At 48.0% G+C, this 25,120-nt stretch overlaps 1 protein-coding gene across 1 annotated transcript; it reads right to left on the reverse strand.

The window, feature by feature from the left end:
• LOC121047603 lies at window positions 1-1,224 on the reverse strand. Its single transcript, XM_040502980.2, has one exon. The coding sequence runs from the start codon at window positions 1,222-1,224 to the stop codon at window positions 1-3; it is 1,224 nt and encodes a 407-aa protein (XP_040358914.1).
• Between the last annotated feature and the right edge of the window lie 23,896 nt (window positions 1,225-25,120).

Consider the following 25,120-nt stretch of genomic DNA (forward strand, 5'->3'; position numbering starts at 1 on the left):
TTAGGTGTTGTTCTCTGTACCCTTGAGGTTCCCCAGTAGCTTGGAGTATGGCTTGTGCCGCACCCCTGCCGGCTGGCGGTCTTTCTTGGACCTCTTGGAAGGGAGCTCGTCGGCAGAGGAACTTTTGGTCGGGAGGGGCGTTGAGGTTCCTTCTGGTTCATCGGATGGTCTCGATGTCTCAGAGGCAGGTACGATGGTGGTGGGTTCCACGTCTACCTCGTCATGCTCTTCGTCACACTCTGTATCCACTTCGCCGACAATCGTTGACTCTGATGATGAGGATGACGCGCCGTCCTCGTCAGGCGGAGGTAGCTCCGAGGGGCCCCCAGGGTCATCCTTGCATTCGTTGATGGCAGGTGCTGCTCTTGGGTGCTCCTGCTCCACGAACTTTTCGATCGTTGATGCCGGTGGTGTGTGCCCCGATGCGTCAAGGACCTCCGTGACATCCATAAGCAGCTCGCTCTGTTCTTCGGCCTCCTGGGTTCTTGGTCCAAGGAGCTTACTTGCATACGTTGTGACGCAAGTATCAGTCGTGTGTCCGTACCGTCCACATTTAAAGCAGCGGGGGGTCTTGCACTGGCGGCGAACATGCCCCACTCTGTTACACCTGAGGCATAGAGGTGGGCGGCCTGGCACGAGTAGGAGGCACTGGCATCCAAAAATCTTCAGGAGATGTGGCACCTTCTCAATCGTGATGTCGTCGTGAAGTGTGATGTTCACTTCTCTGTTTAAAGTGTCCATATGTTCCATGCCGGGGCATCTCCATTTCTCCCGGCTCATGCTCCACACGGTTCCGTAGGCCTGCAGGGCCTCAGCGACGCGTCGGTCTTCAAGATGGTCTGGTAGCCAAATTATTTTTATCTTGATGTCGCGAGTGTCTGGGTCTATAACCAGACATTTTCGTCCTTTCACGAGAAGTTCTCTTTGTTGACACAGCTTCGCTTTCGCGAGCGCGTTTGTGCAGGTGACCATCCAAATGTGACTCATTTGGTATTGTCCGGTTGCCTTTACATCTTGGAGATCTATTACGTCTCTGAGGGCGTCGCGAAAGTCTGGCGCTGAGTAAGGCCTAGCGCTTATATCTGCATGCAGGAATACGGAGTTTAAAATCAGGTTGCCTGTTGGAAAACGGGGAACGATTACCTTGTAGTCGGTTGTACTGTTGTCAGACGATACGGGGTTAACTCGGCCAGTGGCCGATACGGTGTTTCCACCAGACATCATATTCTTTGCTGCCGTTCCGAACGGCTTCTTCTTCCTCCTCCCCGATCACAACAAAAGGCGCGAGGCGTGGCGCCGGCGGAGGTATATAAAATACTGCTACCGCTTTTATCTCGTGTGGTTTTTTCTTTATTTTGGCTCCTATTTGCCCTCCCTGGCCGTAACTTTACCTGCCGGTCCTACAGTATAAAAGGGCGGTCAGTTAGGTTCCAGTTGAAAGTCCCTCCAATCTGTTTCTGCGAGCGAAATTAGGCTTTTGTGCTTGAAGCGATGCGGATCTCTCCGCCATTAGGCAGGGACGCTAGGTACTTCCTTGTCCCCATGGAGCTGGTCACGTGACGTAAAAATCCCTCCTGGCCGCGGCCGCGTCCGCAGCCGCAAGATGAGCAAACCGGCCCAGGGAATCCAGGGAAACGAGGAGGCCCACGAGACCACGCGGATTGAGCTACAAGCATCCCACGCCGCATCAGGTCACGAGGGCTCCCCCGTCACAACCCAACCAGAGGATCTGGACTTCGATGAACTGAAAGAGGCAAGTAGGACAGCTCGGAAACAACGATTGGCACCGTTGCTGCCAGAAGAGGCTTACCCTCTTCCATCCAATTACTCAAGGTGGGGGAGGGTATTCATTCGACGTATCGCCACCAACACAGCCCTAACACTTGTGCTGAGAAGAACATTTTATAGGTAACACGAAGAAGACGATCCCGGTCCCGACTTTAACTGCAAGACTTGCGAAACCCCGGCTACTTGTAAACATCTAATATGGGACTGCGAAGCAAACAAAAAACTAAGACGCACTCCTCAGCAATTCGGAAGGTGCACGACCTCAAACATACGAAGAGTGAATAAACCCCCTGAAAGAAAACGCAAACAGGATCAGGATCCTGGACTCTTTACTCACCTACCTTACAGCAGTGAACTTCGCAGACCTCATCTAACCCACCTTTCCTCCTCACATCCTTCATCTATCCCTAATCATCCCGACACACCAGACGACTTCAGACAAAATGTGTGGCGGACCCCAATCATTTTAATAAACGTTTTATGATCTGATCTGGGCCCGTTCTGTGCTCCTTCATGTCAGTGTGCTGTGATGTTATCGTCATATGTGTATGGTGCTAAATATCCTCTTTGCAATGCCTACAAAGGCCAAAATGACGTCAGCCGACCCTGACTCACGCATTGGACATGAGAACTTCGTCAATCGGACGTATGCGCTCGTCAACAGTCAATTCGTCGACGAATATTTGAATTCGCGTTCGTGGCAAATGACTGCCTTGACGGAACTTATCATCACTTGCGAATGCCAAGTTCTAAGGTGTGCTTAAAAAGCACGGTAGAAGCTTGGGGTCATCGCACCGGTGCCCTACCTAGCAAGTCACGACCGCGTGATTTCACAGTTCTTTTTTGAGTTAAGGATTACAGCTTAGGAAGAGGAAGTTCAAAAAATGTGTTCTACACCAGATAAAACTTTTAACTTTTTGAATGCTGGTGGACTACCGGATGACCACTTGGCCTGTCGGCAAGAGCACCTCATATCCGGCGTCCGTCTGTTTTGATGGAGTTAACAATCCTCTGGAAACCACCATGCTATCCAATTGTTCCCTGTTGGCTGTTCATCGCACAAACGAGGGTGAGACCGTCGTTGACGTCGCTTCTCGCTCGTCGGTGAGAAAATCTCATCTTGAATGGATGATTGAGTCTTGAAGTATGATGCTAAGCATACATTCGCTTACTATGGGGCAGCCGAGCAGCAATCATGTCTTGAGGCAATCGTCCTGTCGTGGCCGGCGAAATCGTATTTTGTTCCATGGGAGAGAAGTCTGAAAGTACAAAGACGGTACGTACGTGCCACGAAGCGGCCGCCATACCGGCGGTGTTGAAAACCACTCGCCTGGTCCGTGCACATACGATACCTAGCAGCTCTCGTCACCCGACAATCACCGGGCTGCAAGTCGTCCCACTTCCCAGAAGAAACAGACACCGGTCTTTCAGAGGCCCGTGCCGTACCGCCATGCCAAGCGTCGTTATCACTTTTTAATGAACGAATGGAGATATTAACTAGACTAAAAAATGTAAGCCGTTTACAACTCCCTGTAACGCCGGATTAGAGCGCAGCTCTTGAGGAGGAGAAGGGGAAGGGTACTGAGGGGAAGGTCTATCCTTCCTCCCTCCTCCTCACCTCCTCATCCTGTCTGCTACTCCTCCCTCCGAGCGGCGTCTCCGTCCTCTCACGAGGGTCACGTGACCTCACGGGGGTCCCGTGACGTCACCTGGATAACGTGACCTCACGGGGTCACGCGACCCCTATGAGGTCACATGACGATGACGATGACATCATCACTGACGGTCACGATGCCAATGCCGATAACGTCATCATTGACGACGACGATGACGATGCGGATGCCGATGACGTCATCAGGGACGAAGACGATGCGGATGCCGATGACGTCATCAGTGACGTCACTGATAACGTCATCGGGGGCGATGACGATGACGATGCGGATGCCGATGACGTCATCAGTGACGTCACTGATAACGTCATCAAGGGCGATGACGATGACGATGCGGATGCCGATTACGTCATCAGTGACGACGACAATGCCAATGACGTCACTCATGACGTTATCAGTGACGTCACGCGTCCCATAATGCACCGCGCGGTTACGCCGACGCCGCCCAAGCCGGAAACGGGCGCCTAGAGTGTGTTTCACATGCAGCGATTTCGGCCCTAGAGCCGCGCGATTTCTGCCGTCGCGGCGCTCGTGTCGCTCGACCGCTGGTGCTGGCCAGAGCGCTGCAACGGCAGAAATCGCGCCGCTCTAGGGCCAGAACCGCTGCATGGGAAACACGCTTAAGAACTGCGCTCTAAAAAGTTGCCGCCCAGCGCCGCTAGCAATACGGTTACCATGGCAACCTCCCAGGCCCAAACTAAGATCATTATCACCGCTTCTCACGTCGTGCATCTAGGTAATTTTGCGTCGTGTTGCTACTCTGGCAGCTACGCTCTCATATGCAGTGGCTCTAGTAGGCGCCAGTGCACGAGACAGCTCGCGTGGTCTCGGGCGTTGTTCCCGCAAACCTACGCAGACTCGCTGCGAAGTTGTCGCGCGTGCAGAAATTCTACAGTTTCAACGATGCAAGGCGGCAGCGGTGGTGCAACCAAACTACCTGGTGACTGGTGAGATCGGCCGATTTGCTGGACCCCGTTCTTTCCTTTTTGCAAATGCATCGACATGAAGTTCCGAATTCGCCTTCTTGGGCTTGTGCAAATCTGCAACAGTGAAGCGTTGCGTTGCAGCGGCTGGACGGCTGCGTCCTGAAATATATCTTGCTTGTTCGCAGTCATTCGTCGAATAAGTACTTGAAAACTGTGTGTAAACGTTCGTAGTTGAATTTGAGAACCCGTAGAAAATTTTACGAAAGCGCAGCACCGCAAAAAAAAAGGTACCATTCGTCGGACGCGTTTCGCGGACAGGTGCATTGGTCGAAGGACATATGCGTTTTCACGACGAAGTGAAGGCCCCTACGCACATCTGCTTTTGAGCGCGGGGCGTTCCGTGTCGGCAAGCGAACACGTTGCGTTGCGAAGAGCGCTTGCTCCAAGCTTGCACACCCACCGGCAGTATAAAGGTGAACACGTTACCTGGTTTCTTGCCTGTTTGAGGGTTTCCTAAAGCTATATTAACTCTCAACGTCTCAAATGGTACGTGGCTTGGGGGTCCAACCTTTGCGTTCTAGCCCTCTTCTGGAACAAAGCTTGATCCAAAACTTGCAGGAGCGTCGAAAACAGGAAGAGGGCTGTTCACCTTCCTATCGCTCACGTGTGTACACACAGTTGCGTTGACACGCAGTCAACCGCAGTCAAGAGCCAATAAAACGCGATATCGTCGCTAGCGGCTCACCAATAAAAAACGAAGTCCAAGGCAACATGGGGGCGCACAGCGAAAGCGTCGAAGTGTTCGACCTAAGGACGATTCCGCTGTCTTCGCCGACATTTTGTAGAGCTTGAGCCATCGCAGCCTTGGAAAAAGCAATCCTCACCTCTAACCAAAAAGAAAAATCAAGTTCTGCGAGCGGAGAACCGGATAAGCCTCGCCGAGAGGCGCGAGCGAGCAGGTCACCCTCATCTCCCTTCTCGGCTTCTGATTGGTCGAACGCACCGCGATGCTTCGGAAAGTTTAGCGACGCTCTATTCGCTTGCGTCGCGCTACCGAGCGTCGCGGGACGGCGTGTGTCATATTGCAAACTATCGCTCCTGGCCGGAAGGACGCCGCAACGCTCTCAAGCGCGTTGAAACGAGAATGTGCGTATGGGCCTTGAGGCGTCAATGTGATTTCGCAAGCCTGAATACCAATCAGGAATCGACGGCGTGTGGATGTGTTAACCCTTCGGGAAAGTTTCGAAGCTGTGTCGCGCGTACATGTTTTTGATGCATACATATCGGTCGCGGAGTCATGGATCATCCCTCTGTTCTTGCAAGTTATTATCACTAATGAGTGGTTGCTATCAGCATATTAAAACAAGATCAGTGGTTTCAATCATGCACTCTCAGCTATTGCTGTGTGCGAAATCTATTGGAATGAATCCGAATTTCTCAGGTCACGTCGCAACTCAATCGAGGAAAGTAAGAAAGCTGCGCTGGATGAGAAGTAGGCTTTCGAACGCCACTTAATCAGACTCGTTTCTGGCTCGCAAGTGCCGCAAGTTGCAAATACTGTTGTCGAAGTAAAGTAAAACGCTGCTCTAGACGCCCATGCATCCTCGTGTACGCTGCGCTCGCGAATCTTTGCCGAAGGGTTAACAGTGGGTCAATCCTCGACCTTTTTCCAAGCGTGTGAAGACAAAGAGACATATCACTTTGTTGTGCCAAGGCACGTTCTTTTTATCACGGTGCGTTACCTCAAGACGTGCATTCGACCAGTTGTGCCATTTTCTTGCGATGCAGCACTTTCGTAAACATTTTGACGTAATATCAAAGGCAGCTTCGACTGTTTATGCAATGTTTTAGAATCATTTTCTGCAAATGACGACGAACGAGCAGAAAACGTGTTTTCAGCACGAAGCCGCCCAGCCTCTACAATGCTTCACCCGGCAGATTTCCACTGAACTTCCGGTGGCCGCACATGCGCTGCAGCGACCAAGCGCGAATGCGCGATCCAATATTGTTAAAAAGATGAGTACCTGGGATCAATCACACGCCTGTCATCCTACTTTTTCTTCCACCCCCCTGAAACAAATAAAAATGGTTAAACCTGCGATGCGCTACGCGCTACAGTCTCAGAAATAGGGGGTGTGGTACTCACAGCACCTGTCCTACATATGATCTATAGCAGCATTTCCACGTTCAGTTCACTGACGCCGAATTGACGATACCAACGCTAACGAGCTGCTTGATAGGTGTGTGATCTAACTGGCAAAATAGCTAATCTGCGTATCAAAATATCTTAAAGAAAGAAAAAAAAAAATAAGAGCACTGGTGTTTTGCAGCACAACCACTGAAATCTCGAGGTTTTCCTGTAGACTTTACCGCGAACATTCGCTATTTTCATAACTTGTATCACTCGACTATCGAACCTCTCTTGAAGGTTGGTATTGTCGGTGCGATATCAGTGTACTGAACGTCGAGTAGTAGTTCTTGGGATATTATACATAGGACAAAGGCTGTACATACTTCATCCCCTTTTCTAAGAGAGTACTAGCTACGGTCGCGTCTATGTAAATGTAGCCAAGAACGTATCAATAACTAAAACACCTCCCCCCTCCCCCCACCCCAAAAAAAAAGAAACAGAAGAACTTCAGAGGTTGATTTGTTTGTAACCTTTAATTTAGGTCAGGATCACAAACATAAACAATTGTGACCTCAAAAGACTTTATTGAAAAGCTAAATAAATATCCTTTCATTCCGATAACTAGGAAGGGAAGTGTCTTCTCTTCCATTTTATGCACAAGAAATATACAAATCCTGTGGATGCTTTTCGCGATGGTCATTCGCAGTCGTGAAACATGGTTGGAGATGATGGCATCTTGCCCATTATATGGAAAACCTAGCAAAAATATAAGAATTTTCTTTGGTGCTCAGGTTTTAGCTTTTTCTGAGGAAGGGCAGGCAACAACATAAAACAGTGAAGCTCTGCGTGTATTCTTTATCTTGAAGGCCAACTCCTGTCTAAAGCAAAACCAAAATAAATGACTGGCATCCCTTTATTAGCACGAAATATGATGACAGCAAAAATAGCGGGTTAGCTTTTAGTCAAGGAATGCTCGCACATCACCCTCGTGACGTCACGTCCTCTGTTGTCCCTCGTGACGTCACGTACGGCTGTTGCCATCCCTCTAGCTGATAGTTTCGGTCTGGCCGTAGACTCCAAAAACCAAACTTTCAGCCGTGACAGTTATAAAACCACATAATAAAAAAAAAAAAGATGTTTACAATTCTTCGTAATGCCGAATTAGAGTGCAGCTCTTAAAGATTGGGAGGGAAGGGTACGGAGGGGAGGGTATTCCCCTGCTCCCTTTCCGTACTCCCCTCCTCCTCTCCTGCCCCTTTCCCAATTAGCGGGAAAGTTTAGCTAAATTTTCGGCTAAATTAAGCGAAAATTTCCCCGCTAAATTTAGCGAGGAAATATTCCCGCTAAATTTAGCGAAAATTTATTAACATTTTCCCGTTAAATTTAAAGGGAAATTTAGCGAAAACGTTTCTGTTAAATTTAGCCGGGAAACTAAATTTGTGTTGAGCTCACGTGACGTCAGTTTACCTGCTAAATGTAGCGGGGGAAAGTTTCCGGTAATTTAGCGGAGAAATTTAGTGGATAAATCACGTGTTACGTTGTGTGATATCACGCAAAATTTTTCTTGTACATTTGTTAAATTTAGCGGAAAATATTTCCCGCTAAATTTAGCGAAACATTTTTCCTCCAAATATAGCTGGAAAATTTTACCCTCGGGACGTTGACGTAACTATGGGAAACGTCCCATAATGCAACGCGCAGTTACGCCAACGGTGACGCCGCTCGCTCAACCCGGAAAATGACGCCATAGAGCTGCGCTCTAATAAATTAAACCTTGTAATTCAGGGTCACTGCTTTAGCTGAAAACAGTCGTAATTCCAAAATCAAAATATTGGCCGGAGTTGCCCTTTAGGGCTTCACCAAACTTTTTTTAATCGTCTTTCGAAAGCGTGTTTTCATGATATCGATACAAAAGTGTGCGTATTTAGTCAGTTCATTTCCCAACACGCTCTTCAGAGTTCCGAAAGCGGTTTTTCTTATTAATGAGACGCGATTGTATGGGTGCAGATCGTACCCCCAAAAGTTGATCTATATAGCGGGGCATCAATAAAGTGGATCGTTTGTAGACCGTTTGCAGGAGCATTGCGCTACTATTAGCCCCGAGTGGGACCGACCGGAGCGCTGCGGTCGCTCGATGGTGACGTAGTGACCACGTGATGAAGCCAGGTATTTTGTCCGCTTTCCTGTGTTTTGGTTGCGTGCTTTAGCGCGTAGCAACAGAAGCTGTTCGATAAGTGTATTTTGTTGTTGCAATCACGCAAAACGTGTGAAGGACGAAATTAAAAAAAAAAAAAAAAAATTCAAAGATGCCAAGCGAAACGCTGGGATGCCGTGTGTCAGTTACGATGGAATCCTGTGATAGCTTCGTGACCGCCACCACCGCTCGGCTACTTTGCAGTGGGTACCAACGAACATACCTCTTCGTGCTCTTTGCGCGCTTCCCGGCTTCAAGCAGCAGATGAAAGGAAATTCGTACTCGAAACCACTTTCGGCGAACGCCGCTCGATCCACGGATTCGGGAAGCAATGACAATAATCGCAATGACTCCAGCGGCCGCTCGAGTCGATGGGGAGTCTTTGCAAGGTGGGTCGGAAGGCCTAGCGAGGCGCCCATCACTCGCTGCCCACGATCTGCGGGTTGAAGTGCTGGAGAGGCTTGACGGCTGCGTGCTGAAAGATGTTTTTCTCGTTCACCGCCATTCGTCAAAGAGGTCTTTGAAACATCTGTGTGGACATTTGTAGATACATTTCAGAACCCGTAGAAAATTTTAGGAAAGCTCCGCACCGCAGGAAAAAGTACAAAGTTTCGAACGCGTCTCGTGGTCAGGCAGCATGATCAAAGAACATGCCTAGTCACGGCCAGGTGCTGCGTCAATAGGCTTTCGCACGTTTGCGTACCAATCAAGAATAGACGGCGTGTGGATGTGTTAACCATTCGGGAAAGTTTTGCAGCTGTGTCGCGCGTGTGCGTCCTTGATGCATGCATATCGGTCGCGGAGTTCTAGAACGTCTATCTGCTCTTGCGAGTTATTGTCACAAACAAGTAGATGTATTTTTAAATGAAAAAAAAATCAGTGTCTGCTAGTATTCACTATCAACTATTGCTACGCGCGAAATCTACTTGAATGGAACCGAATTACTCATGTCTCACCCCAACACAGAGAGAGAAACGTAAAGAAGCAGCGCTGGATGAGGGGTAGGGTTTCGAACGCCACCTAAGCAAACTCGTTTCTGGCTCGCAAGTGCCGCAAGTTACAAATACTGTTGTCGAAGTAAAATAAAACGCTGCTTAAAACGCATATACACCAGCATGTACAGTGGCCCAATTTTTTAATAATATCACGCGAGCGTCGAAAGCCGGGAAGGCCAGCATTGTGCTGCGGAGATATGCGGCGTCACGGGAGAGATTAGGCGCGTGCGCACAAAGCTCTTCCCGTTGCGAGCGTCGTTTGCTAGGCTATTCTGTTGACCGACGCACAGCTCCTGCACTCTACAAAAAGTCTGTGCGTCTACTTTCCCGCACAACACTCGGAGAGCCAATCAGCGCAACTTAAAGGGGCAGCTCAGCCAATGACGTTGCCTAAACCTATGTTTAGACCAAAAAACGCAGTCTGATTTGTGTCATTAAGGAATGCAAAACGTCACGCTTGCATTGCGTAATGTCACAACTCAGTCTGTGTTTTTTGATCTAAACATATGTTTCCGCATCGTCATTCGCTGAGCTGCCTCCGAAAGTTGCGCTGACTGGTTCTCCGAGTGTTGTGCGTGAAAGTAGACGCGCAACACTCGGAGAGCCAATCAGCGCAACTTACGGAGGAAGCTCAGCGAATAACAATGCCGAAACATATTGTCACGGGTGGTGACCAAAAACAATAAATAAACAGGAAGAAATAAACGTTTAATGTGGCGAACTTCTGCCAAAAATAAAAGGGTACAAAGGATAATAACAGAGCGTCGCGGGCGTCGAAGTCGGCGTAGCAGCAGAGTCGAACGCTGGGGCGAAACTGAATGCAGATCGGCACGCGGAGCCCCTTATGTACACGTGTGGGCTCCTGGAATAATCGGCGTGAAAGGTTCGGCCGAGGCGTCGGATGATTTTGTAGGGTCCGAAGTAGCATTTGAGAAAGCTTCTCGCTGAGACCACGCCGACGAATGGGAGCCCAGACCCAAACCCTGTCTCCGGGCTGGAGGTGGACGTCCCGACGACGAAGGTTGTAGCGGCCAGTGTCGACGCGTTGTTGGGCTTTAATCCGGAGTCTGACGAGCTGACGGATTTCTTCTGCCCCTTGGGCAACCACCTGGGCGTCGTCGCTTACGTCGACAGCCGGTTCGTGGGGCAACATAGCGTCCAGCATTGTCGTTACCTTGCGCCCATGCACCAGTTGAAAGGGTGTCACTCCGGTGGTCTCTTGTACGGCCGTGTTGTAGGCAAATGTGACGTACGGCAACACCTCGTCCCATGTCTTGTGCTCCACGTCGACGTACATGAAGATCATGCCGGCGATGGTTTAGTTGAGTCTCTCCGTCAGCCCGTTGGTCTGCGGGTGGTACGCCGTGGTGCGACGATGGCTGGTGTGGCTGAGACGAAGGACTTCTTGCGTCAGCTGGGCCATGAATGATGATCCACAGTCTGAGACCAGGACTTCGGGAGCGCCGTGCCGGAGGACGATGGACTCGATAAAAAAACTTGGCGACTTCAACAGCCGTTCCTGATGGAAGGGCTTTTATCTTGGCGTACCGCGTGAGATAATTGGTTGCGACGATTATTCATCGGTTTCCTTGCGTCGACGGTGGGAAAGGTCCGAGTAAATCCATACCGATTTGCTGGAATGGGGTAGCTGGCGGCGCAATAGGCTGAAGAAGTCCTGCCGGTCTCGTCGGTGGCTTCTTTCGTCGTTGACACTCGTGGCAAGATCGGGTGTAGTGGTGTACTGTCTTCGCAAGCTTGTGCCAGTAGTACGTTTTGCGTATCCTTGCAAGAGTCCTGCTGTAACCTAGGTGTCCCGCCGTCGGGTCATCGTGGCAGGCTTGAAAGATTTCTTCTCGAAGACTGGAAGGGATCACCAACAGCCACGCCGTGTTGTTGTCGCTGAAGTTCTCCTTGTACAGCACGCCTTGTCGGATGGAGAAGGTTGGCAGTGTTCGTACAAAACCGCGGGGAACGGCGCTTCCTTGTCCCTCTAGGTGCTCGATGAGTGCTCGCAGCTCAGGGTCGTCTCGTTGGAGTGCTGCCATGTCGCTGACATCCAGAGCGCCGAGAAAACGCTCATCGTCGTCCTCTTTGGTGCAGGCAGGACCGGGCTCGACTGGGGCCCTTGACAGGCAGTCGGCGTCATTGTGCTTCCGGCCGGACTTGTACACCAGGGTCATGTCGAACTCCTGCAGTCGTAGGCTCCACCAAGCAAGGCGTCCGGAGGGGTCCTTCAGATTCGCCAGCCAGCAGAGCGAGTGGTGGTCTGTGACCACGCGAAAAGAACTTACATGCAAATATGGGCGAAACTTTGTTATTGCCCAGACGACTGCGAGGCACTCCTTTTCAGTCGTTGAATAGTTCTTTTCCGCGTTAGACAGCGTCCGACTTGCGTATGGGATAACTCGCTCTGCTCCGTCCTGCACTTGCACTAGTACCGCAACCAGTCCGGTGTTACTGGCGTCGGTGTGGACCTCGGTTTCAGCAAACTGGTCGAAATGGCCAAAAATCGGGGGCGTCTGGAGTCTTCGTTTGGGCTCGTCGAATGACCTCTGGTGTTCTTCTGTCCACTCGAACTCTACGGCGTCCTTCGTGAGGTGTGTCAGCGGTGCGGAAAGCTTGGCGAAGTCTCGAACAAAGCGCCTGTAGTAGGCACAGAGTCCGAGAAATCTTCTCTCGGCCTTCTTGACAGACGGCGGCGTAAATGCAGCTACGGCGCGGGTCTTCTCGGGGTCAGGTAGAACACCCTTGTTGTTTACGACGTGGCCAAGGAACTTTAGTTCCCCATAGGCGAACCGACACTTCGTTGACTTGAGTGACAGGCCGCCGGTCTTGATGGCTTGAAGCACGGCTCGAAGTCGCCTGAGGTGTTCGTCGTAATCTCGTGAGAACACCACGACATCGTCCAGGTAGGCGAGGCAGCTCTGCCATTTCAGACCTGCCAGCACGGTGTCCATGACGCGCTGGAAGGTGGCTGGTGCTGTACAAAGTCCGAAGGGCATCACTTTGAATTCGTACAGCCCGTCGGGAGTGACGAAGGCAGTTTTCTCCCGGTCACGTTCGTCGACTTCAATCTGCCAGTAACCACTCTTCAGGTCCATCGACGAAAAATATCGGGAGTGGCGCAGTCGGTCTAACGTATCGTCGATGCGGGGGAGCGGATAGACGTCCTTCTTCGTCACAGCGTTCAGTCGACGATAGTCCACGCAGAACCGCAGGGTTCCGTCCTTCTTCTTTACAAGGACGACTGGGGACGCCCATGGGCTTGTTGAGGGTTGAATGATGTCGTCCTCGAGCATCTCCTGGACTTGATCTTGAATAATTTTCCTTTCCTTTAAGGAGACTCGATACGGCGACTGGTGGACAGGAAGTGCGTCGTCGTCGGTTACAATGCGATGTTTTGCCATTGGTGTTTGGCGAATCCTCGTTGTCGTGGCAAAGCAGTCACTGTATTCGGCAAGGAGATCACCCAATTGCCGGCGCTTCGTAGCTGGGAGCTTGGGGTCGATGTCGAGCGGCGGCTGCGTCGTACTCCTCTGCTGTGGCGACGAGGTTTCGTCGGAGATTGCGGTGACCACGGCTGGCGCCTGAAGCTCCTTGACGTGGCCCACGGTGATACCCTTCGTTAAATGCTGCGGCTCCTCTCGAAAGTTCGTTACAAGAACAGTTGTACGTCTTTCTTGGAGATCCGTTACGCCTCTTGCGACACAAATTCCTTTTTCGAGGGGCAGTTGCACGTTACCTTCCAGAAGAGCTTCACCGTGCATGGCTGCGTGGGTTATAACGGTGACGAAACCACTCGACCGCGGCGGTAGGTTCACATGGTGGCGATAACTCAGATCGCGGTTGACGTCGTGTTGTTCTCCACCGGCGGTAAAACAGATTTTCGCAGCGTCAACTGGTTTGCCCCGAGATCGATGACGGCGCCATACTCGCAGAGAAAGTCCATTCCGTGCATAACGTCCTTCGAACAGTCTTGCAGAACGACGAACTTCACAGGGCACGTTTCACCGTGGATCTCCACTCGAGCAGTGCATCTCCCCACTGGCGTGATGAGATATCCTCCGGCGGTTCGTATTTGAAGTCCATCTTACGGCGTCATGCCTTTTCGCAGGCGGCGAGACAGCCTCCCACTCAAGACTGGGTAGTCTGCTCCGGTGTCCACAAGTGCCGATGCGTCGTGGCCGTCGATTATAACGTTTAGGTTGTTGGACACCGATGCAGGGACGTCGTTGTGATCCGTAGCGTCGAGAGAGTGGGAGCGCTCCGTCGTTCTTGGAGGCTCTTTACTACGGTCGTCTTCGGCAACGCCACCTCCAGGCGTTGCCGCACTTAGTTTTCCCGGCGACGGAGGGGAGACAAGCTTTCTCGGCGGGGTCGTTAAACTGGGGACGCTGAACGTTGAGGCGATGGGAAGCGGGCTTCACGGCGGAGAGACGACACTGGGGAGGGCGAGCGTCGTAGGTACTCCTCGATGTCGCGAGGGCGTTCGCCGTACCTCGGGAGTGGGTCGTTCGGGTGGAACCCATGCAGGTCCATTTGCCGGTACCGACAACGGCGGTAGATATGGTCGGCCTCCCCGCAGTGGTAGCAGATGGGTCGTCGATCCGCTGTCCTCCACACGTCGGTTTTCCTTGGCGCGGGCTGCTCTCGGCGGTCGTAGTGACGTACTTCGTCGTTGCGTCGGGGGTACGCCTGCGTTGGTGGGTCTCATCGTGGCGCCACTCGGTAATCTTGAGCAGTTGGCGGCGGTCGTCGGGCCACTGCGGCGTAGGTCACTGTCGGCTCATCGGCTGCGACCACGCTGCAGGTTCGTGAATGTCTCCTTCAGGCCAGCGATACAGGCGTCCCACGACGTAAGCGACGCCTCGTGGTTCTCGAACCACTGCTTCGCGGTACCCTCCAAGGAGAAGTAGACGTTTTGGAAGCGCTGCTCAGTGGTCCATCCATTATGGCGTGCTACACGTTCGTAGTGCAGGAGCCAGTGCTCTACGCCTTCGTGGGTCTCGCCATGGAAGGTCTCATCGGGGTTCGCTGGGCAACAGGCAGGTAGATGACGGCGGAGGCGGTCGGGGACTGCGATTGCTGGTCGTCCATCGTCGCCCTCGTTGGCTGTTTGGTCCTGGGTGGCGGAAAATCGTATTCTGGGTGTAGTCCTTGGGTGCGGTGTCTGGTCCGAGTTTCAGGTTCAGCGTTGAGTGGTCATCTCACCGGGCTTGGAATCGGGCTTGCACTTCGGGCCCTGGGAGGGGAACGCTGCACGGGCATGCGATACCCCGCACCTCCACCAAAATGTCACTGGTGGTGACCAAAAACAATAAATAAACAGGAAGAAATAAACTGTTAATGTGGCGAACTTGTGCCAAAAATAAAAGGGTAAAAAAGGTAATAACAGAACGTCGCGGGCGTCGAAGTCGGCGTAGCAGCAGAGTCGAACGCTGGGGCGAAACTGAATGCAGATCGCCACGCGGAGCCCCTTTTGTACACGTGTGGGCTTCTGGAATAATCGGCGTAGAATGTTCGGCGTGTAGAACATTCTGACCATGAACAAGCAACATGGTTCTCGAATTTACCAGAACATTACTTTACAGAGTCAACAAAACTGCGCCTCCGCGGCCAGGAATCGAACCCTGGCTTTCAGCGTGGAAAGCACGCGGGATAACCGTTAGACCACGAGCGCGCTGCCTTGGTAAGCTGCGCTCGCGGCAATATGTCTAGACCAAAAAACGCAGTTTGAGTTGTGACATTAAGCAATGCAAGCGTGACGTTTGGCATTGATTAATGTAACAACTCAGACTGGGGTTTTTGGTCTAAACACATGTTTCCGCATCGTCATTCGCTGAGCTGCCTCCGCAAGTTGCGCTGATTGGTTCTCCGAGTTTTGTGCGTGAAAGTAGACGCACAGACATTTTTAGAGTGTAGCTAACCACCTTAAGCGAATATCTGAACTGTAAAAAAGTCTGCGCGTCCACTTTCACGCACACCACTCAGAGAGCCAACCGCCGCAACTTACGGAGGCAGCTCAGCGAATGACGATGGCGAAGCATATGTTTAGATCAAAAAACGCAGTCTGGGTTGTGACATTAAGCAATGTAAGCGTGACGTTTTGCATTGCATAATGTCACATCTCAGACTGCGTTTTTTGGTCTAAACATATGTTTTCGCATCGTCATTCGCTGAGCTGTCTCCGTAAATTGCGGTGATTGGTTCTCCGAGTGTTGGTGCTTGGAAGTAGACGCACAGACATTTTTTACAGAGCCTTTATACTCCGACGTAACGCGTGCGCGCGTGCGAGCGCGTCACAGCGACGTCACGTCGGCGAAAACCCGACGCTCTATACTCCGGCGTCGTGGCGTAACCGACGCGACCGGCGGCGTTCGACGCATCCTGACCGCCTCGACGCCAAAATGGAGCATGTGGTATTCCGCGCCGGACGCGCCGGCGACGCCGGACCAGGATGCATCATGCGCTGGCTCCCGGCAGGCGTCGCGCGGGAAGTGCGGCGAATGCGAGCAATAGCAGACGACAGGAGCACCACTCCGTGTGGCGTCATGTTTGAAGAATCGGAGTCGGTCGTCGAGAAGCTCATCGAAGGAATTCGTCCTCACCCGTGTGTCTACGAGACGAGGAAGCTTGAGTACCGTAGACCGTACGCTTCTCAAAGATGTACCGTATGTACATTGACCGCCAACGCTTGCGGCGCAGGTGGTGCACCAACAGTGCAAGCGCGAGTTTTCGTCGTGCAAGGTACGTCCACGCCATCGCTCGAACTTGGCGCTCAAGGAGCGCGAGCATTCTCGTCTGCTATTCGAAACGAAAAGGAACCGGAAGTGGCGCGCTCTCACAGGAAACGTGCCCTCAGTCAGATTCTGCGCATGCGCCACGCCGGCGGCCCACCGACGCGCAGCCGCGGGAGTCGCCAGGGCCGCCGGAGTATATAAGAGGGCGAATTTTTGACGCGCGCGGCGTGACTGACGTGACGTAGCCGACTTCGGCCAGCGTTCGTCTACACGCGCGTTACGTCGGAGTATAACAGAGCCTTTAGAGTGAGCAACGCTTGCTTGCGTGATACTGCTCAGGCGTGGCATAAACCGCGCGTCATCTCGAGTTTAATTCACTTTTCTTTTCATTTCATGTTTGTATATATTTCTGTGAACACCCACAAAAATGAAAACTACGATGACGCGACAAACTGAATGCCTTAAAGCATTTAACTATATACTGCAGGCAATGCTACCAGCAATCAAAACCGATCCAGTGCTTTCACCCTGCCACGTGACATCGTGCTTCCCTGTGCATTTGCATCCAACGGGAAGGCCACGTGACACTGTTTTAGTGATGGACTGGCCAAGATGGCTCGTAGCGTCGGCTGCGGCACAAGACAAAGTGAAGCGGATTATAGACCTTTCCAACAAACGCCTTCTGCGAGCTGCCATCTTTTCTTACTGGACTGTTAAACGCCTTCTGAGCACGCGCAATAGCGCCTCTTGCGAAAAAATGGTACGCCGCGCCTGCATAACAGTGCAGTGACTCGACATTTTTCGCCTGGGCGATAAGCGATGGAAAGGTTTATACACAGAACTTTTGCTTGGTGTTTTGTATTATCAACTGCGTTGTTGCTGTCGTCATCTAGCCTATGCAGCCTGGTAGTCACACTTTTCTTTGACCAGTGGGCGCGCGCACATTTTCATGTCTCTTCGAGTGCCCATTAAAACACAGGTACGTGTTGAGAGAGTGCCGATGGGCGGCATGACGAGTCGGGGTTACGCAGGCTAACGTCAATAGGATTGTGAACGCATTCCAAAAAGGAGGGGCGTATTGGCGATGCACTTCGACATTGCAAGCGCCCTGCCCTCCTTTGGTACGGAGCAGGAACTGTGTGCGATCAACGGGATATCCTAGCAGACGACACTCCCGCCAAAAAGGGCTTTCTGCGCACGCGCTTAATCTCTCTCGTATCGCCGCACGCCTCCGCGGCACGGCACGGGCCGTCCCGGCGGCCGACGCTCGCTTGATATTATTAAAAAATTGGGCCACTGTACGATGCAGTGGCGAATTTTTTCCGAAGGGTTAACACCGGGTCGATTCTTGACCTTTATCCAAGCGTGTGAAGGCAATGAGACGCAACACTTCGTCATGCCAATGCATGTTTCTTTATCACGCTGCCTTACTGCAATTCTACACCCACTTACATCGATTTTGCATAAAAGATAGTACTTTAGAATTACGTTTGCCGGGGAACAAAATTACACTCCGATTCCCACATGTGCACAACACTGATGAAAACCCTATCTCCGTTTCAAGGCATGATCGAGAGTCTCATTCAATCGCGTTCTAGTGCATATAAGACGTTTGTCACGCAAACGCGTCAGTGTATCTGACAAAGTTCTGTAGATAATTTATAAAAATAAGCATATCAGAGAGTTTTAAAATTGGTGGACCAAACCCTTCGGGGACAGCAACCAGTTTAGAGCGTCGCATTGCACATGCGCGCTCTGATTTTTAAAGCTGCTTGTGGGGCCCAAATTGTTGAAGCCCCTAATTTAAAATTCTTTACTTTCTATCGAGGACTACCCTGTATAAATGGCGCTAATGTTTTAAAAGTTTTATTCACTGAGATAATTGTTTAATCTCATTTTGTCTAATAGTTGAATATTTGTTTTGCTGGGCATTGCAAGCACCGTTCTGTGACCCACTTGAATAGTTATATACTTTAGGAGCTGTGTTCTTAATAAGATACGAAATATTTTTTTTTTATGTTGCAACATTATTAAGCTTGTGTACTTTGTTTTCACTATTTAAACATATAAGCAATATCTGTAGTATATTATAGTATATTAAATAATCTAATATATAAAATATAATAAACAATTAAAAATGGCAGAGGAGCCTTAAATATTATTTAAAGGGGCGATATAAGCGGTGAAACGTTATTTACTGCATCCCTAACTTTGCTTTTTTGCCAACAGTTTGATATCTGAATGAACTCGTGCTTTATGTGGGGCATCTTCTGTGCCTTTCTGATGGTATAGGTTTTGTCAGTTGCCCAGCTGCACCTGCCTGGCAGGCGCTCAGGAGAAAGGCTATGGGCCAGCGCTCAGTGTATTTTTTCCTACCAGTGGCTCTATATGTTGAACGAAGCTCCAGTGTGACGAAATTATTAAAATAGGTTGTCATTATAATTCCATTAGTTTATTTACGTCCACTAAGAAATGATTAGATTATTACATCTACGTTAAACAAACGAAAATATTACAATCACAAGCTACTAGGAAAAGTTATTAAATCTAGATATATTAATTACTCTAATTTATATCTTTCCCAAGTATTCCGCCTGAGGCGGATCATTTCACTCGTATTTCCAGCTTGTTCCTCACTTTATGCGAACAGATTGACATTTTTAATGAAAGCGAAAATGCATTTGGGGCATGTCATTTGACAACATAGCAAAGTTCAACACAACCGATAATATACTGAAATGGTTCTTTTTGCATTCTCGTATAACGCCTAAGGACATGGAACAAAAGTGAGGAAAAGGCAACTCGAGGCGTACGCCTCGTGTTGTCTTTTCTTCACTTTTGTTGTTAGGCGGTAATTCCGAGATGCTAAACTAACTTGTCCAATTTACTTTTTTGCACTCCTGCACACTTTGTTGAATTCCCCTCGTATACCGCTCATCGCTCGCGCGTTCGTCGCTTGACAAAGTGAGCCAAAATGGGCAAGACGTCAAAATTCCAAATTATGGCACTGCAAGAGACTCTTTATGTGAAGTCTGGGCACGATATCAACTACTCTGTGATACGATATCAATGCTAGCGTAGTTTCTGCAGCGGTGCCACACCGCACTGTTGTGAGAGCACGTGACTTGAGCCTTGTCTCATTAGCTCGCGCTTTCGTGCGAAGGAGACGCCAAACGAAACCACGTGCTTGCGCAAGTAGACCTGAAAGCATATGAGCACTGAGGAAACACGCTAGCCTTGGTAACGTGACATCAAAAGTTCACAAGGTGTAATTGTAATGTGTGCCACCAAAAGCGTCACTGTGTTTGCCTTCCACGTTTGGTCATCGACCAAAATAAAAAAAATACCAAACTAGTGTCGTCCCAACGTGAAAACAAAACTTTAGCAGGGCGCGACCGAAACATATCGAACCATGTAGAGTGAATGATTCTGACCAGCGTACTCTATTTATCTAAATTCGTTTCAAAACCTCGTTGTGGTGTTTAACTCGATAACCACAATATGGTGGATCTGTGAACTCTATTTTGGGGGTGAAAATACAGGCTAAAAGTATAATTTTGATGGAGAGACAAACAGTTTCTTGAGAGAGGAAGCGCTAGCAAACCGTATGGCAGTTTAAAAGGCATTTGTACTGGCTCCCACAATCATAATGGCGCTGATTCAGCGTAGGTGAAGACAGTGCTTCAAAAAGGTGAATTATTTTATGACCTGTTATTTATACAGACCACTGGAACCTTACAATCGTCACCTGTTGGCGCTATCAAACACGCTGTTGTCTGTTTGTACGAAATATTTGCTTGTAGGTGGTGGCTTTAACTATGCCGATATGCAGTGTCATTTTGGTCTTCCTTAGATATCGAAATCATATATTTTTATTCCACATTAATTTAATTCATTACAAGTCGTAGTCTTGACCAAAGCTTTCTAGAACCAAATAGAAATGGTGCCCTGCGGTCCAGTATACTAGACACCCTCTTTTCGAATCGAAATTATCTGGCATCATTTAAGGTGTTTCGACCGGGAATTAGTGACCTCGATGTGGTTATTGAAAATTTGAAATGCCCGCCAGTGAAACGTATAAAATCTGAACCTATAGACGATTGCAATCTGGGCATCTGGCGGCTGACAAGCATCTGCTCGTGCGGGCAAATACGTGTATATGCAAGCTTGCCGAAGCTACGTTCCCGCGCACTCTGCATGTGATTGCACGGATTGGGCACCAGTCGGGCGCCATGCTTGCAATTGTCTATACTTCGTTTCCGGTTAAGTCTAGTCGCAGCCAACGCTACGTGTTAATGGGACCAACCCAGCAGCGTCAAAAGCGCAAGTCACTAGGCCTTCTCTGTTTATGATTGGTTCAGCGTACAAGGCACGACGAACACCACCATGGTGTGATTTTGGCGCAGTCTAATACGTCTCATCAGCTCATAGCGCCGACTGCGTCTGAACTTAAGGTTAAACGAAGTATGGGAACGTTTACTGCTACGACTGAGGTAATTAAAACAGCCTGACGATTGATCTAGCTGCTCTTGTTTATTCCGGTATTAGAAGCTTTTAGTTTGTTTTTTAGCTTATTTGACATCTGGAGTATACTTGCTCGTAAACTAAAAGATTTCGTTGAGCTTTACGTACTATCTAAAACATTCTCAGGTCAAGGCAGCCCAAGGATAAACCAAGGTTCAACGGGAGTATTGCGAGGAGTACTAAGGAAAAAGAGGCGCGCCTATTTGAGGCATCGTAAAAGTCGAACTCCAGACTCACTTCGCAAACTAAAACAATTTCATATTATCCACAAACAAACCGCTAAAAGCACCGAAAGATACCTTTCATAATTCCCTGGAATATAGACTAAAAGCCAATTCCAATACTGTACTGAGAGAGATTAAGAACAATAGGAAATACAAAACCGGCATACTTGCAATTATTAATAATAGCACACTGTTATCTGACGACGATGAGAAGGAAGGCATGCTTAATATGCATTTTCAGTCAATTGGTTTCAAGCCAACAGTTGTAAGGTCCCATCAGCGTATGAGTACGTCACTTCTTCCGATTGCGGAGCTAAGAATAAACGCCTACGTTATTTGAACGCACCTCATTACCTTGATCCCTCACAAAGCAAGTGGTCCTAAAGGAAACCCCAAGCGTGTCTTGAAGCATTCTGCTGACACCCTTTCATGTTATCTCTTATTTTTTACTACCAGTCGCTATCACTTGCAAAGCTGCTGTCAGAATGAAAGGTAACCAGAGTCGAGCCTGTGCATAGAATTGGATCCAAAATTGAAGTATATAGCTACCGACCAATTTCTCTCCGACTTGCGCGTTTGAAACTGTTAGAGGATATATTATGTAGTGATTTAGTTCATCACCTTAACTCAAGCAACTTCTGCTCTTCATCACAGCATGGGTATATATCCTGCCTTTCGTATGACACACAGTTATTGGACTTTTTTCTTTCACGATGTCGGGTCCTCGTGCTATGAGAGTTCTCAGCTAGATTGTTTCTTATTTGATTCAAGTTTGGCTTGGCTTGACGAGATTTAATTTCACTTAAACTATACACCCCAAGTATACCCATGAAATGTTTTACTATATCTAAGAGCGCAATTAACGCTCAAATGCAGAGCGTTACAAATACTATTTTTTTATATTTAGTTTTCGCTTTAAGTGTCCTGAAGAGATTAATTTTTGGTTCCATTCTCTCAACATTTTCATAAATGGCATTGCAGCGGGCATAGTCAAATATCCGTATTCCTGCCGACGACGGCGCAGTGTATCGAACAGTTCGGAATAGTACGAATTGCAGCGATTTACAACCTGATACAGACTGCATTTCAAGCTGGTGTGAAAGTTGACATATGCCTTTAAACATCAACAAATATCATCATGTGTGTTTCACACATCAAAAAAAAAAAAGCCGTTGCTTTCATTATATACCCTCAACAGTACTACACTGCCCGTTGCTCTATGTGCAAAATATCTTAGAGGGATTGTACTCTTTGCGCAACAGTATTCATGCGAGTCCTATATAAATAATACTGAAACCAATGCACTGGGTTGCTATTATTTTAGAGCTTAACTTCAAAACTTGTCCCCCCGAAGTGAAAGGAGGCCTTATATTCCTCAAGCGTACGGTGGATTATAGAATATGCATATGCTTTTTGGTATCCCCAGCGACAGTAGCTCTGTGACTACCTCGAAACAGAAGAAAACAGGGCGGGGAGATTTCTGACTGACAATTACGATTTTCCTGTAAGCTTGTGTACTCTAAAAGGCTCACTTGGAAAGAAACCCTTCAAGTGTCGTCGGTTTGATTGCGCCTGAAGCTCTTTTATAATATTAATAATAGAAAAACTAAAAAATCATGAAAAATCCTTCTACTCTCCTCATCACATCTCAAGCAGAGTAGGTCACCGAAAAAAAAAAACGTTTAAGAACAGTCATGCACGATTAACACTTTCAAATCATCTTTTTCTGTTAATACTCATACATGTAGTTCAGGCGAGCAGTTCCTGCTCACCTGAATTACATGTCATTACTCAATAGAACGATTTGTTTTTCTTACAGTTATCGAAGTCTGTTTGTATCCGGTTTACTGTAAATATTCTAGGTGTCGTTTTAAGTAGCATTGTTTAAAGATCCTTCTTTTGTTTTATGGTTCTCAGAACGTGTTCTATTTCATTCTTAAACGTTATTTTATCTGCGTGTATATTGGTTTTGTTTGTACGTGTTTCCCCTTTATAATGCCTTTGAGCACAAAATATATAACTCCAATAAATAAAAAAAAATATAAAAACACCTTGGTTATTAACTTCCGTTGGGTAGTAATTCACCGGCTGTGAAGAGCATACATGTATTTACTTTCGTGTTGTTTTTTTCTTGTGGCGCCAGCGTGTCAAACAGGACGCGGAATTTCGACCGGAGTACTGCGCACGTTTTCTGTACTTTTAGTTTGCGGGTCGACCGTGGAGATCGTTACCCATCATTTATTTACTGCCAAGGGAGGCGGTATGGGCTGCCGGCAGTGATAAATACAGATTTCCAGCTACTCTATTGAATCCTTCGTCATTTGTACAGTAAAGGTTGCAAAAGTTTCGTCAAAATTTAACAGATTTTCTATCTATATACTGCTGGCAGCTGAGGGCAAGTTTAAGCACAGTTCAACATTTTTTTTTAAACGTACACGTCCATAGTTCGGTAACACTATAAGCAGCATTGGTGTGTTACTTCAAACTGTCCCGGGACTGACGTTTAGACTCTCTGAGCCTAGAACACGACAATATGATTTTCAATATTATATAACAACACTTATGTGTATAAATATACATATCACATCATATAAAAATACGAAAGTGTATTCTTGAAATAGTATAACAGCACGAGTTTCACATACCTGAAAATATATGAGTAAGAGTTCATGAACGCTTTGGGCGACCCTGTACACTGATGCAATTATTTCTTCATGCATATTATGTATTCTTATCCTGAAGTATGTTGAAATGCTTGGAGAGACAAAAACATAGTAACCCTGAAAAACTAGAGAGCATGAATGACAATTAATTCTTCACACTTGCATATTCGATTGCGTAGTCCGAAACGCAAGCAAAAACAATGTCCATCACATAATTACGTTTTCCTACAAAATTGCATATTTATTTGCTAAACGAAATGTATCTAGGTGTCCCACTCAATCGACGTTTCAGCAGAATACCTCACTGTGCAGCTTACCTCACCTCACAATATACAAGCCAGAACCGTATGCGCCCTTCTCCAGTTTCTGGGAATTGTACCTTAAAAAAAATCCAGTTTATTCCGATTACGAATATATATTATCGGAATAAAAGAGCCCTGGGGTTAGGTTGCTGTTTGATGCACAACACTAAACTTTGTGGATGTACAGAGATGAAGACATTTCAATGTGCGAAGCGTGGTTTATGGTTTGCTTATATTATTTTGCGTTAATAATTCAATGATCATGATATATAATTGAACACCATTCAATTATCTATCGTGATGTCATAACGTTTTAATAAGCAATTTGGCAAAACAATCACAAAAAATAAATACCCAAGCATTCGAGTGAGTTACATACCAATATGCCATAAATGGTTATTGTAATACGTACCCAGTTACACCGTGAAGTGTATTTTTAATTTTTCTAATAAAACCCCTCCACCTTTTGGCAATCCAACTATTTTAAAAGGCTACCCCATCGCCTCAACTATCATGACGTAACATGTACCCCCTACAATTTTATATTCTACACTTATTCACATTGAGGTTAATCTGGAATATTATGTGAGATTGTTAGGTCGCATAGTCTGAAAAGCGGCAATTTATTATTTAGAGTGGGTGATTTTTTGTCATATAGTGTTGCACTTGTTTGAAGGGGAATACATAAATCAAAAGTAGAAACTATGTAGCCATAATGATATTGAAAATCTGTTGAAGGTGCAGGATCATAGAAGTTTATATTTGATCGTAATTGTCCATGAATGCAAGAGTTAAGAAAAACAAAAACATAATAAGACAGGTGCCACTGGTAGATATTATGTGCACACATCTCTCCGTTTGATCTGTTATGCGTTAACAAATAAAATATTAGCTATTTTTGAGGAGAAGGCTGGCCGCAAAACTATAGGGTGGAGGTATTGGATGCACTGATTTTTATTGTAG

This window comes from Ixodes scapularis, unplaced genomic scaffold (assembly GCF_016920785.2).
Source record: "Ixodes scapularis isolate PalLabHiFi unplaced genomic scaffold, ASM1692078v2 PGA_scaffold2__306_contigs__length_199485367, whole genome shotgun sequence".
NCBI classification, from domain to species: domain Eukaryota; kingdom Metazoa; phylum Arthropoda; class Arachnida; order Ixodida; family Ixodidae; genus Ixodes; species Ixodes scapularis.